Source organism: Haliotis cracherodii, unplaced genomic scaffold (genome assembly GCF_022045235.1).
Source record: "Haliotis cracherodii isolate W230 unplaced genomic scaffold, xgHalCrac1.p SCAF_16, whole genome shotgun sequence".
In the NCBI taxonomy this organism is placed as follows: domain Eukaryota; kingdom Metazoa; phylum Mollusca; class Gastropoda; order Lepetellida; family Haliotidae; genus Haliotis; species Haliotis cracherodii.
In genome coordinates this window covers 17,333,818-17,349,507 of record NW_027266271.1, presented here as the reverse complement: position 1 = coordinate 17,349,507, position 15,690 = coordinate 17,333,818, and the positions used below count along the sequence as shown (strand labels likewise).

The 15,690-nt window shown below is 41.2% G+C and overlaps 1 protein-coding gene across 5 annotated transcripts in view; it reads right to left on the bottom strand.

Moving 5' to 3' along the window:
* LOC139463886 (protein TANC1-like) overlaps nt 1-15,690 on the bottom strand; it is a 170,087-nt gene that overhangs the window by 20,138 nt on the left and 134,259 nt on the right. For 3 of the 5 annotated variants that reach the window (XM_071245298.1, XM_071245297.1, XM_071245299.1), the window contains exons 6-10: nt 11,822-12,061; nt 4,518-4,691; nt 3,018-3,119; nt 2,268-2,306; nt 320-441 (exon numbers count right to left, since the gene is read on the bottom strand). In XM_071245298.1, coding sequence (XP_071101399.1) covers nt 320-441; nt 2,268-2,306; nt 3,018-3,119; nt 4,518-4,691; nt 11,822-12,061 — 677 coding nt within the window. The remainder of the gene's footprint in view (nt 1-319; nt 442-2,267; nt 2,307-3,017; nt 3,120-4,517; nt 4,692-11,821; nt 12,062-15,690) is intronic. The other 2 variants (XM_071245301.1, XM_071245300.1) reach the window with 2 other exon arrangements.

The following is a 15,690-nucleotide window of genomic DNA, read 5'->3' as shown; positions in this document are numbered from 1 at the left end:
ACCCGGATCTTCACGGGTCTCACAATGTTGTAGCCATATATGGACTGGAGGTTTCACACATTGTACCATCAAGGGGATTCAAACACAGATCTTTAGTGTCAACCTTAACCACTACCCCACTGCTTCCCACAAACTACAGAAAACAATGCACATCAGGATTTAAGGCAAACTGTCATGATTTCAGCTTGAGAAGAGTGTAAGAACGTACATCGATATGTCACTAATGCATTAACCAGAAGTTATCCTTAAAAGTTATACGTTTTCTTACCTAGGATTTCAATACGTTATTTTTCTCATTTAAGAAGACAACACAATTTACCATTTCAATTTCCCTAAAGAGCCACTCTCTCCCGAGGAAGATGGCCGTTCCCTCAGGGTGGGGCACCTCGAACTGCATGGAAGCCAGGTGGAGCTGGGGGGGTCGGATCGGCGTGAACCTCACTGAAACAGCCACATGGACACTTGTGTCACCGAGTATATACACAGTGTACGATAATAAGACATATACAGCAGAAACGTGGAAGTGTTTGTTATATTTGGAACAGCATGTCAAGTCATGTCAAAATGTCATGAGAAAGCCTGGGCCCCGTTCCACAAAGTGATCTTAGCGCTGAGTCGATCGTTACTCCTATTCTTTAACACTGACTTACTACAAACGTAGCGCTAAGATCGCTTTGTGGAAAGGGGCCCTGGTCTTAGACATTTACCACTGAGCACAGGCATGGTTCTGACAAACCTAGAAGGATCTTGGATTTGAACTCATATTCATGGCACGCCTAAGGGAGGCAATTCTGAGGAGGATAAAAGCAGCGCCCCACAACAGATATGAACCATGAGATATAAACTACTAAAATATGATAATTTTTTACCAGTTTAAAAGACAAAACAGCTGCTTGTTACCCGGGGATATGGGCAGTGTCATTGAAATAGATCAGTAGATGGACTGTAGAGCTACAACTGAACGGCATGGGGTGTAGCATGGGTTCAGTGACAGTCAAATCAGGGCATGTCAACTTCATGCGAGGAAATCCCAATGCGACGCAGGTCACAGATGTTTACCACCTTGATGAAATAAAAGCACTGGGAAAGCTTGGATTCAAACCCATTAACAGCAGATCCTGGGGACACAACTCTACAGTCTTCCGTAACTAAGCTACCATGACCTAGGGGAGGGGGGGGGGGGGGGGTTTAGAAGAGCAGCAAGTGTACAGTGAGTACTGTTTAATAGTGCCTCTCAGCAATATTCCAGCAAGATCAAGGCAGGGGACATCAGAAGTGGGTTTCAAACATTGTACCCATGTGGAGAATCAAACCTGGGGATAGACCATGGTGAGCTAAAGCTTTAACCACAATGCTATTCCAATGCTCCTGAATGAGGCTCCATGTAGTCCCTCATCCCAGTAATAAAACACTGAGGTCAGGTCTAACACACTGGTTCACGACACACAGAACTACATACTGACTACAGAAACTGCACAGAAAATGAATGGAAACAGCTACCAGTACCACTAGGGGAAAGAATCAGAATGATTACATGCGAACAACAATAATGAATTCTTGAAATGAAATAACACAAGACTACCTACAATATATTCGGATATATGGATTGGATTTGCCTTTCAATGAGTGAGTGAGTGAGTGAGTGAGTGAGTGAGGCATAACACTTTGAACAGTATTACAGTTATATCACGCCATGTCAGCTTGATGTGGGAGGGAAGCCCCAAGTGATGCAGGTCTCTGATGTTTACCACTTCGGTGAAACCCATGAGCACGGGTATGGTGCTGACAAACCTAGCAACATAATCAGGGAGAACCCACAACCATAGGTTTCTGGCGAGCCAAAGGGAAGCAACTCTGCGAATTGTGGAGCCTTTGATGGTTGTGCTACCCGTAACACCCATGGGCCTTTCCCAACTGATGTTGTCAGTATGGAGTCTTGCCATCGATTCACAGGGAGATTGAATTGCAATTTCATGTAGCTCATAAAATACTGTCATTATTACCCAAGATGAAGAGAACCAGACACCAATAAATGTCCAACCCCAGAACCCGTTAATAAACGATTATTTGTTTACAACTGACCTTTAGCGCACTACTACATTTCAATGCCAGAATCAAGACAATGACCAAACAGATGATTTGACCAATCAAATGTGAGCAAAGTGATTCGTAAATACTGCATCCTTCCCAGCTGAGTAATGTAAACTAATATTAAAAGTAGGTGTAATATACATATATATCCACTAATCACAACACTGACAAGGTACCTGGCTTAGGGTATATAGGCTGGCCCAGGGCTAAATCTCCTGAAAGTAATAGGAACATAGGGTAGCAGGATTTACTGAAGCATCTAGCAGCATGAGTCAATGACTGGATTCTGAGTGAGTGAGTGAGTGAGTGAGTGAGTGAGTGAGTTTTAATGCCACTTTGAACAGTACTCCACTTATATCATGGAGTGTCAGGTTACTGTTGGAGTGAGACAGCGATATTCCAGCAGCATCACTGCAGGGGTCACCAGAAATGGGCTTCACATATTGAACCCACGTAGGGACTCGAACCCCAGTCTTCGGGAACACAAGTGAACGCTTTAACCACTAGGCTACCACATCACCCTGCTAGAGGAAAGCTGATTGAGTGAGTGAGTGAGTGAGTGAGTGAGTGAGTGAGTGAGTGAGTGGTGAAATGTATGAGCATGAGTATGGTGCTGACAAACCTCGAATCATAATCAAGGTGAACTGGGATTCAAACCCATGTTCATAGATTTCCGGCATACATAAGGGACACAACTCTGCACAGAAAATAGTGGCACCTGTGGTGACAGGGCCACTTGTGCACCAGACGTCCTTCTGAATGCTCATCAGAGAGCCAAACATTTTCACACTATGCAATCTAGACTGGCTGAAATGATGTACTTCCATACAATGTGAACATACTGAGTGTGATTGTTACTGGGGATGCCTAAGATGACTGGGACCATAGATGTGAGGTTCAGATGTTGAGGCGCCGAAGACACTCACCTTTCCCATCAGTGTGAGACACAGTTGCCCGAGCTGACCTTCGCAATGAAGACCGGCGCTTACCGAACAGCGGCAACTCTTCTATAGCACCAGGCATTGATGCTGATGAAGACAAAACATCCCATTCATAACAGCCTTCATAATCATCATCTTATCTTAGATTGGTTGGTTTGTTGTTTAACGCCTCACTCAGCAATATTCCAGCTATATGACGGAAATGTGTAATTAATCGGACCAGACATTCCAGTGATTAATATCATGAGCATCGATCCACGCAATTGAGCGAGCCTGACCACCCGATCCCGTTAGTCGCCTTTCATGATAAGCATAGTCGACTTTTACGGAAAGCATGGGTTGCTGGAGGCCTATTCTACCCCGGATCTTCACGGGTCTCATATCTTTCAACACCAAACCAATCATATCTTAGAATGGTGTTGAACGTTGTATGCTACTGTCAGAATTCTCGATGCCAGATTTAGTGAGTTGGGTTTATGACGCTTTGAATGGCATTTGATTACATCACGTTGGTAACTAAGTGACGCACGTCCTTGACATTTTACACTACGGGAAATCCACAACACAGTATGGTGATAACATATCAGATGAATACTGAATACTGTAATGTTTACATCACTGTATTGAATATATTCATCATATTCCATCAGTACTGAAGACTTAGTGGATAGCCCAATAGTATGAAGTATTCTATTTATAGCCCAACACACCTGAATAATGTTATAATCCCAAAGAAACCATCAGTTTGACTTTTGTCAACGGTACTGAATTAATTGTTTGCAGTCCAGCAGTATTGAACTCACTGTATAACAGTATTGAATTATAAAACAGTATTGAATACATTGTTAACAGTCCAACAATATTGTATATATTCTATAACAGTATTAAATACATTGTATAACAGTATTGAATACATTATATAACAGTATTGAATCAGTATATAACAGTATTGAATACATTGTTTGTAGTCCAACAGTATTGAATACATATTATAACAATATTGCATGCATTGTATAACAGTATTGAATACATTATAAAACAGTATTGGATACATTATATAACAGTATTTAACAATTATATAACAGTATTTAATAATTATATAACAGTATTGTATATATTGCATAACAGCATTGAATACACTGTTTATTGTCCAACAGTATTGCTTAATTGCATAACAGTATTGCTTAATTGCATAACAGTATTGAATACATTGCATAACAGTTTTGAATACATTATATAACAGTATTGAATCAGTATATAACAGTATTGAATACATTGTAATCCAACGGTATTGAATACATATTATAACATTATTGCATGCATTGTATAACAGTATTGAATACATTATATAACAGTATTGAATACATTGTTCATAGCTCAACAGTATTGAATATATTTTCAACAGTATTGAAGTCACTGTTTACTGTCCAGCAGTATTGAGCATATTGTTTACTGTCCAGCAGTATTGTTTCAAGCATAACTTACTTGTAATGGAGTGGGGCCTCTGCGTAGTGGACAGTGGGCTGGCCGAGTGACCAGTGCTTGTGCTCATTAGTGACGTCATGCTGTCGGAGCTGACATCACGACTACCGCTGCCTTGGAACAGCGGGTTGAACGTCGCCCGCATCCCTGGCATGCCCCGCTCGCTGCCTGACGACACTGAAACAAGAGGTATCCATGACGATATGCAGCATTGTAGACATGCCTAGATACCAGCCAGGGAGTACATGTATGGAGTGTTTGAACACATGGAGAATAATCCACCACACACGCTGCTGAGCTGATCATGAAGTAAAGCTGACAAGTTTTCTAACCATAAATTCAAACGTCTAGTCCTTCCTGGTTTGCAGCGTTTTTTATAAACAAGTAGTTAACAATTAACACTGAGGACAAATTATGTATATACCCTGCACTGTGTCCATCAACACAGGGGCACTATGGCCAGACTCATCATCTTGGTGTCAGGATGTCAGTTTACCTGATGAAACAGACAGAGATGAGGTCGACTCTGACTCCGATCACAGCAGTATCCCTCTGTCTATACATCAGCACAGGACTAAAAGTCTTACATACTCAAATAACACATTTCTTATTTATGACTCTCACTACATTAGCCTCCACTGAATATCGACTTGTACTTGAAATTTAAGGTTAGCGTAAACATAACCTTATACTTGGGGGATCCTTCACAGAAACATTATGTTCTAAGTGATCTTTTCTTTCTGCTTTCTGAGATACTGTGTTTTTTCTCTTGTTATGAGAATAAATAATAATAGGGGAAGAAATCTCACTGTTCATTGAGCGAGAGTGTTTTTAAGTGTGTGTGTGTGTGTGTGTGTGTGTGTGTGTGTGTGTGTGTGTGTGTGTGTGTGTGTGTGTGTGTGTGTTTGTGTGTTGTGTGTGTGTTTTTGTGTGTGTGTGTGTGTGTGTGTGTGTTTTTGTGTGTGTGTGTGTGTGTTTTTGTGTGTGTTTTTGTGTGTGTGTTTAGTGTGCGCGTGCTCTGTGTGTGTATGTGAATTCTGTGTTTGTGTTTGTGTGTGTGTGTGTGTGCGTTTAGTGTGTGTGTGCGGGCGCGTGTGCGTGTGTAATGATGCCACACTCAGCAATATTTCAGTAATATGACAGCGGCCTCAATAATCAAGTATACAGTGCACAATCCAGTGATTGACATCATGAGTATCAATCCACGTAATTGTCATGCCTGGCCCCCCCTGTCCATTTGGCCATGTCTTACCACCAGTAGAGAGTCCCGGGGGCCTATTCTAACACAGTGTAACACATCAATAACACCACAATAGGGCCGGCCGCACACAACGACCTTGGTTTGAGGTTACTATATCCTATCTCAGTTTTTTCATTATTTCAGCTTAGAGTGAAGGGAAAGCCAAACATTTATGTATACATTTATTTAGATATTTACCATTTTGAAACCCATAAGCACAAAAATTGTGCCAAGAAACCTAAGGATCATAGTTTATGAGAATCTGGGATTCAAACCCATGACCAACAGCGGCTGGCAGTCAACCCTATCTTCTGGGCCACCTCTGCGTCCTGGGGAATAAGAGAAAGGCCTTCACCAATACCACCAGTACCATGTCTATGGAATATCTGCATATTTTTTTTTAATCGAAACCATTCTGGATGACAAAATCAGACAAGTCTAGCAACATGTCTTCAGAAGAAGACAAAATGGAAGAGAGAGAAGTACACCTTGCAATGAAAGATTTCCTACGCCATATATCAGTTTAATAGTACCCTGGTGGGGAATAAAACCCTGGCATTATCGGAGACATGCCAATATCTTAACGAGACATGAGACTACCAAACACTAACAACAGGTTCTTCTTTATTTGCGGTGATCACGTATAAATAAGCCACTATGTGACGGACAAGAAGGAACGTTGTGTGTTTTTGTTTTATTCCTGTTTTCCAGATTGACACAAGTAGGTCTTAATCAATAACAAAAGTTTGCCACAAACAGTAAAAAATTACAGAATTTGCACTAATTTGATATTTTGTTGGCTTCAGATCGCAAAGTTAACTTTGATATCCAACATCAAAGACAAACTCTACTTTCATGATATGATGTGATACAACTGATTGGATTTTGAAATTATAAATTCCTTTTCAAAAATATTTAATTTAGTTTTCAACCTGTAAATCCATTATTAACGAGTAACTAAAAAATTAATCCAATTAGCCAATTGATCAAATGATGAGGGGATCATTGTCCCCGTAACAGTATAACAATGACACAGGTCACAGATGCTCAGGACTGGCAAGGATCTGGACCAGGATTCAAACTCTGACCACCAAGGGGGACAACTCTGCAACCACTGGGCAAGCATTGCTCCCAAAAGGGAATCAGAGGAGGGAGGAGGTTCGTACATGAATGCAACACACAAGGCCTCCAGCAAATCAAACCAACCATTGGACGTGCTCTATTTTGGATGTGTAAGAAAAAAATCATTTCGAAAGATAAATCTACAAAATGACGCGAGGAACGGCTACAGTAAATGTACACAGTAGCTGATCAATGGCATACATAATATATGATCTCTGTCAAATGCAAACAGAAAAGAAATAAGAAAACAATCCTTCGCCAATATAAGTGAGTCAGTATGGATTAACACTGCTTTTTACAGTATATCCGTTACATCACAGCGTGTTCGCTTCATGTAACAACAAGAACCATATTATAACATCTTTAGGCAAGACAGGACTGGGGATGTAACACTGACCATTCGCTCTCCAGGCACACACTCTACTGACTAGCCTATGGAGGTGGTCTGACAGAAACTACGTTCATTTCGCATCGTACCAGTATGTTCACAAAGACAGGAAATCAGTTGGATGGCCAGTAGGTGAATGTAGCGACATCGATCTAAACCAACCCTTGTGATTACAATGCATATTTCACAAGCTATTAAGAAGACAAGAATTACATGACTTAATAATTAATATAATAATTAGATCTGTCTTGTGTGATCCCCCTGGCAGTCCAAAAATAATCGGCAAATCTGTATGACATCAAGAAACCAATTTCTAAATTGTGAAGCCAACAAATCCAATTTACGCTACACATCTCACAGTATCATCAGTGTCGCGTTAATGGATCGTGACATCAAACGTTACATCAGTCAGGTGGGAACCAAGTTGCTGGGTCATGATGACCTTGCATCACTTTAGGGAATATAACTGCTGGGTCACCTTGACCTTGCACCAGCCATCATGATCACCACTGCCGGGTCACATTGACCTTACAGCAGGGAAACATAATCACAACTGCAGAGTCACCTTGACCTTACAGGGAAATATCATCGCATGGCTGAGTAACCTTGACCTTACACAAGGGAAATATAATCATAACTTCTCGGTCAGAGCACCATATCGCCATCAATTTGGAACTGCAAAGGGCATTTGAACATAAATTTCTCTGCTACTACTTAATTTACAGGCTTCCACTTTATACCTCAGTGAGTGAGTGGGTATGCAATATTCTAGCAATATCATGAAAAGGGACTCCAGAAATAGGCTTCACATTGTATCAATGTGGTGAATCGAACACGAGCCTTCGGCGTGACAGGCGAACACTTTAACCACTAGGCTACCCCATCTCTGTGTCACACATACAAAGATCACTTATTCAGAAATAAATAACACTTTCATTTTATTTTTCTCACATCATCATCAATGTTGTTGGATGAAATAAAACTTTTCAGAACAATTGCTTCTAATGTGCTTAAAATGGCATTAACAAAAACAGTTTTCAGGAAACAAGAGTTCTGTGCCTCGAAACAATAGCCATAATCTTGTTACGAGTGTCACAATTACGTGAATTATTAATGCACGAGCTGTCATTCATAAATTTCATGATAATAGTTATCACGTTGTATCTTCACACCTCGTTAACTGATAATTAATCGTAATCAACCCCGTACTGATGGGCATTATTGATGGCTCCTGATTGGCTAGACACCTGACCTGCCTCCCCATGTCACGCTGCTGATCTGATTACCAGGACGGGAATGAATTATAAATCTGGTTGAAGCTGACTAAAGTAACAACTAGTGTGTGCCTATAGATCTGCAGCATACAAAGCGGAAGGATATGTAATGCATGGTAGTGTTGGAAACAAGCACCTGTACATAGACCCGTGGCAGGTAGATCTTGTGTCGGGCCTGCCGAAATATGAATGGGTCCGCAGGGGTGGAGTTAATTTGGGTGTTGATTACTTTGTCACAATAAACTGCAGTTTTTTAAATGAGGACCTGCAGAGTGCATGATTGAGCGAGTATGGTGTTATGCTGCTTTTAGCAATATTACAGCAATATCACGGCGGTGGACACCAGAAATGGGCTTCACACATTGTACTCATTACGGGAATCGAACCCGGGTCTTCGGCCTGGACCTACAGAGTTTAGTCAGGGCCTGCAGCTTCTCAAGTCTTTGGCAATTTATTTTATTTCAAACACTGCATAGCATGTGCAGGTTCCAAATATAGCCTGTCTCACAATCCCTGAACTACATTATTTCCCTTCCTCCCAGTCTTTACTGTAATGCTAAAATCCCAAAATGAAGCAAGTCTAGATTTAACACAGGTAATCTCTTATCTAACTGGGGCTCCTTTTCAATGTGAATGAAGTTGCTTGTTTCTATCAAAATTATATGTTTGTCTTGTTGAACTGTATTCAGTAAGAAGAAATTAATCAAATCTCTTCAAACCTACTTCCAGAATGAAAAGATTTGAGTATTTTCTCAGATTTCAACCATGCTTAGGTTGATATATAATTTCTCCATCACATTGCATAATGGCCTATAGTTGCACCAGTTTTCAAATGCACATTCAGAATGGTACAGTGAATTCTTGGCTCGGAATCAACTGCAACAACACCGACGTTATAATAATGGTTTAACAACTGGTACCAGTTATCTCACTGATACATGCACGCTACCATAGCTTTTACAAATGCATTCTGGTAAAAAGATTGAAAATGTTCTCCAGACAAAGTTATTGAACAGAGATTATGGAGAGCCCAAACTGGTGCAGATTGCAGGCAATTTGATGTTTGATGAAACCTACAAGAGTGAGTGAGTGAGTGAGTGGGAATGGTTTTACGCCGCTTTTAGCAATATTCCAGCAATATCACGGCCGGGGGACATCAGAAATGGGCTTCACACATTGTACCCGTGTCGGGAATCGAACCCGGGTCTTCGGCGTTACGAGCGAACGCTTTAACCACTAGGCTACCCGACTGCCCAAAACTGATAGACCAATGATCCTCACAGGGCAGATCTAGGATTTGGATCTTGGTCTGTGGGTCTTGTCATGGTTCAACTCTGTGCACGGAATCGTTGTGCCTACATACGCTGCTAGTCTGAAAAGAGCCAATAGAATAGGTCTTCAGCAAACCAAGCTTGCTGTAAAAAGGCGACTATGCTTGCGGTTTGAGGCAACTAACGGATTGATGCAAGTCAGCAAAACTTGAAAACAACAATAGTTTGTAACCTACATCCACAAGAAAAACAACAACAGTTGAGACATACAAGCATATTTCTTGCCCAGGAATCTTTGAGGCATGCATGCACATGTGAACACAGGAAGAGGTACCCTAGCCTTGCTCCAAGTGGGTACTGGATGTCAGGGCCATGGATGTATAATAATTCTATCCTTATAATAGGCAAGTCTAAAAGCGTGGACAGTATTTTTTTATAGGGTCAACATGTTCTTATTATTTATATTCTTTACGAATGATGATTTAAACCAATAATCATTGCCAAAGACACTTGTGCAAGTCTCGTGGTACTCTTCTCGAGAAGTGTCTGCTTGACAAGAAGAGGCTAAAGGCTTCATGTTTTCAGTTTAAGTCTACCAATGACAACATCCCTGTCATCCCCTGCCAAGCAACAACCAAAGGCCAAAGGGTGACCAGTTTCTGTCTGGGATACACCAACTCAACAGTCTACACTAATCACATTCTATGTTGAAACCTCTGCCCTTGGGAACAGGTACTGTCTGTTGCTGTATGAACATCAACAATTAGCAAGTTCAGTTTTTGAAGGACCAATCCCATCATCCTTATCCCCAACTTCCAGGCATACGACCTTGGTCAAGAGGTCACCAATTACTGGCTGTCTGGTATGGTAGCTGTGACACTTTTAACTGATCGCCCTCCTTGCCCAAAACATTGACCCAAGGGAGCAGGCTATGTCGGGACTGATGGCTTCGATCCTGCGGCTGCATCTCATTGGCAGTCTAGTAAATCTTTTATTTTTTATTGGTGTTTTTGCAGACAAGTCCAGCTATTTTGATGAAACTTGTCTCATGGGCAACATCCTCCCATTACAGAGATGGTGGGGAATGGAGACCTGCAGCTATGTGATGAATATGGAGGAGTCCACAGCGTCCGACTCTCTGCAGTTAGGCACTTGGTCTGATATCGAACCATGTTGAAAGCCGTTTATGTCTTAGCGAGTTCAATGAAAGCGACACAAGTGACCCGTGACAGTACCCGAACTATGGAGCACTGTGAAATCATATTTGAGATTGAGATTTTTTACACTTTGGGAAGAGCCTGTTCTCTATACCAGTACTTCTTTCCAATGTTGCTTATCATCCAAAACCAGAGACATAGGGCACGTTGCAAGCCACAAATCACTTAGAGTAAGCAAATTAATCGCTCACTTTAGGGTCTGCATCAGCAAGCGATTGGATGTTTGCAATGCACCCCGAGTTTGAGTGAACATTTGGTGTAACTTATTTGCAAGGATAAGGTAGATATTACTTAACTCGACAGTCGGCAATATTCTGCTACATCTCAGTTGCCATTTAACATATGGTCTGGACCAAACAAACCAGTGGTTGATACCATAGGAAACCATCAACGACATTGGGGTATGATGACACACAATTATATAGCCCCCATGAAGATCCAGGTTAGGATTGCTCGTAAGCAACCTGTCGTCAACTTGTCGTAAGAGGTGATTAAGCTTGTTGTAAGAGGCGATAAATGGGATCCGGTGGTCAGGATCACTGACATGGTTGATGAAGGTCATCGTATCCCAATTACATAGATCAATGCTCATGATGTCAATCACTGGATTGGCTGGTCCAGACTCGATTTATCATAGACCACTGTCATATAGCTAGAATATTGCTGCTGAGTGCGACGTTAAACAAACAAACACAATCAGCTCTTGGACAAACATGGAGTGCTGGGGATCTATTCTGGTCTGAAATCCAGGGTGGTTTGCAAAGAGTTGTACATTTGGTTCCGTTGATAACATACCTGTTAATGTGGACATCGGACTGGTGTCGGATAGCCCCTTCTCGGGAGTCGTCTCGCTGCTGCCCAGCGACGACACACTTGTAAATGTTTCTTCCGTCTGATTGGCCATCTGCTGCATGGGTGATGGTGACAACTTGTCGCTGCTGTTGCCGATGCGGTCACCTAGCAACAGACCCAGTCTCATCATGAGATCATTTTGAGCGACATCTGGTGGTGGTGGCGGTGGACTGTCATTTCCCCCTGAAATCATGGTATGGAGCACATGTACAATTGGTGGGTGGATGCAAGTCAAAGGGGCCAGTGTTTGAAATAAAAAAAACTTGGCAGGTGGCCATAAGCAATGATAAGGACCCACAGACTTTAGAAGCTGCAAGGCCATACCAAACCCTTCAAGGCCCTAATATAGAGATTCTGGGGTAGAATAGGTCTTCAGCAACCCATGCTTGCCGTAAAAGGTGATTATGCTTGTCGTAAAAGGCGACTAACGGGATCGGGTGGCCAGGCTCGCTGACTTGGTTGATACATGTCATCGATCCCAATTGCGTGGATCGATGCTCATGATATCAATCACTGGATTGTCTGGTCCAGACTCGATTATTTACAGACCGCCGTCATATAGCTGCAATATTGCTGAGTGCGGCGTTAAACAACAAACCACCCAACCAACCTTATTTAAAGAATTGCACCTTATTGTGACTAATAAATTGACACATAAATTTAATATGGGCCACAAGGACCCATACAAATTTGAAACAACTGGCCTGACACAAGATCTACCTGTCTCGGGCCAACGGGTAGGCCTCATTCGCACACTGAATAGGACTGACTCATACCCTGCTACTTGTCTTGTGAGTGAGTGAGTGGGTGGGTGAGCACGTTCAACTGTATCCAACACTTGTATCAAAGTGAACGAAAGCTTGACATGATTCAGGTCTTAAGTTTTTACTACTTTGGTTAAATGTACAAACACTTGTAAGGTGCTTAAAAACCAAGGTAAAAATCAGTGCAAGTCTGGGATTCAAATCCAAGGTCATATGGTCCTGGCATGACCAAGGGAGGTAACTCCGCACAGCCTTAAACAACTGTGTCATCCTTTTTAAGACAAGAGAAAATCTATACCCAAATTTTATTTAAGACCAAGGTAAATCCCTAGAGATAAAGATATGCATAATATACTAGAATGTGTTTTTACGCAAAAGCATATGTCTCCCACTCCATTTTTTAATACATTAGTTCAAGTTGTAACTGTAAATGTGTTTGCAAATCTGAAAAACCATAATAGCAAATTATAGCCTGGAAAGATAATTAAAAAACTGAAAAAATAAAAAAATATGGTAAGGCAATAGATGAGGTAATTGCACATGTATAGTTAAATGCAAACATATTCTTTAGTTTTAGAGTTATAGCTCGGAAACGAAGCTTTGAGTTGTTTGAGATTATGACCAAATTGTTTCCATGGAAACATGACAAAATAAAATTTTAGAAACATAGCAAAAGGCACCAGTGAAGCTGATGACTAATGCATACGTGCAGCTTCATGGAAAAATGTTGAACGATTAAATGTTGAGGTTATGTCCCAGAAATGAACCTTACCCTAAGTCAAAATTGTTTCTATGGAAACATAAAAAAATAAATTTTGAAAATTTTTGAAATAGCAAAAGGCACCAATAAAGCTGATGAGCAATATATATGGCAAGTTTCCCTGAAAAACTTTGCACGGTTTTCGAGTTATGGTTTGGGATAGGAAGAGAATTTCTTACGCCAATGCCAAAAACAAAATGCCTCCCCTCTCTCTTACGGGGGGCAGACATAATGAAGTGGACAAGTTGTATACTAGCCTAGCAAAGGTTTCACTTTGAAACACACACGGATCGTCCAGACAATTAGCAGTTCAATACAATTGATGACTTAGATATCATAGCTTCATATGGCATTTAATATCAACTGGTAGTCTCCACAGACATTACACTATTACCGATAAGGGTAGACTGATTGTGTGCAATATCTTTCCGATATTTGCACATACATTTCAGCGATTCTCAATGGCGAAAGGCATAAAATGTCACATTGTTTCACTGTGGAGAAGAATATATGTCATCTACCGTTCATGACGTCACAAATTGATTACATTCGGTCACAACAGACTGTGAAGTTTTTCTGCAGAGTTGACATTTCCTACTTTTTCCCCTTCATTTTCATTCTTAAAATGGCAATGAGTAATATATAGAACAACCTTCTCGAAACCTGGAATTACGGATCATTTGTCCCTGGTGAATGAATGCTGTTAGTCCGTCACCAATGGGGTGAGTGAGTGAATATGCTTTTAGCAATATTCCAGCAATATCACAGCGGGGGACACCAGAAATGGGCTTCACACATTGTACCCATGTCGGGAATCGAACCTGGGTCTTCAGCGTAATGAGCGAACGCTTTAACCACTAGGCTCCCCACACCACCACCACCAATGGTTCAGGATTACCACTCTTTATTCACTCGGGGCAGATAATCTGTAAGATCTCGTAGCTCGTTGGTTATTCTCTAATTATCACCCCACCAGACAAGCATCAGCTCAGCAGTCCTATCCCTACGGGACCTGCCATTTTCCTTCTGGGAGGTGGTGGTTAGGATTTTCATTTCAAACAATTGATTTACTTCATCATGTTCCTAACACATGCTATTTTCTTAATTGACTAAGAGAACGCGGGTTTTTGGAGCATCCATAATTAAAGAAGAATCCAAGGTTTCATCTGGTAGTTAGTCATCCTAAATTTTTCAAATTATTTTTTGCAATTATTTCCAGGAAAAAATTCACGCCTCGAGCTAACATATATCGTTTGTCTATAGGTCAAGTTTTTGGTACCTAGGATTCGGGGGGTTGAAGGAGGTTGCCCTATATACAGGGTAGAAGATCTCACATTTTTTTCACTTGTATTACTTGCAATGTCAACCAGTGTTTGTTATCCAGCCTGGCACAGAATTTGTTTGACAGTAAAATTTTGCATTTCGTCCAAAATATGTCACCTCACTAATTTCAACCACTAAACAATGTTTCCATCAGTACTGATATATACAGCTCAACATTTGCAAAGGTGTGGTGCTTAGCAAATATTGAGTAGTATACAATAATCTTCCCCCTTTGTTTGTACAAAAACCTTTGATTGTGGGTTCGAATCCTTGTTACCCTGATTATTTTTCTAGGTTTGTCAGTGCTATACACATGCCTAGATTTCACTTAAGTCGTAAAGGTCTGAGATCTGCATCTTTGCAGGCTTTCTCCAACATTAAGCTGAGTGAGTGAGTGAGTGAGTGAGTGAGTGAGTGAGGTTTTACGCCGCTTTTAGCAATATTCCAGGAATATCACGGCGGGGGACACCAGAAATGGGCTTCACACATTGTACCCATGTCGGGAATCGAACCCGGGTCTTCGGCGTGACGAGCGAACGCTTTAACCACTAGGCTACCCAACATTAAGCTGACACACCACGATATAACAGGAACACTATTCAAAGCAGCATTACACCCAACTCACTCACTACAAAGAAAATCATACATATACACATACAGAGATACTAAAACATAAACCACAATTAGAGAATTGCAAATTCAAAACACAACAAAACAAAACACAAAGCTCAAAAAGCCAGCATCACGTCCATCATTCAAGACAGAATGTGGGCGTCAAACTTACACAATAAATTGTCCCACACCGTCAACCAAATACATTAAACCTTGAACTATCATAAATGCCACCTGAAGCCCATCAGCAAAGAACTGTCTTGATATATGGTGTGTATGAACCCTATCTGAGGACACTGACTACTCCTGTTCTGACCAACCAGTTTCTCTACACCAGTGCCCAAGTTTCGGCC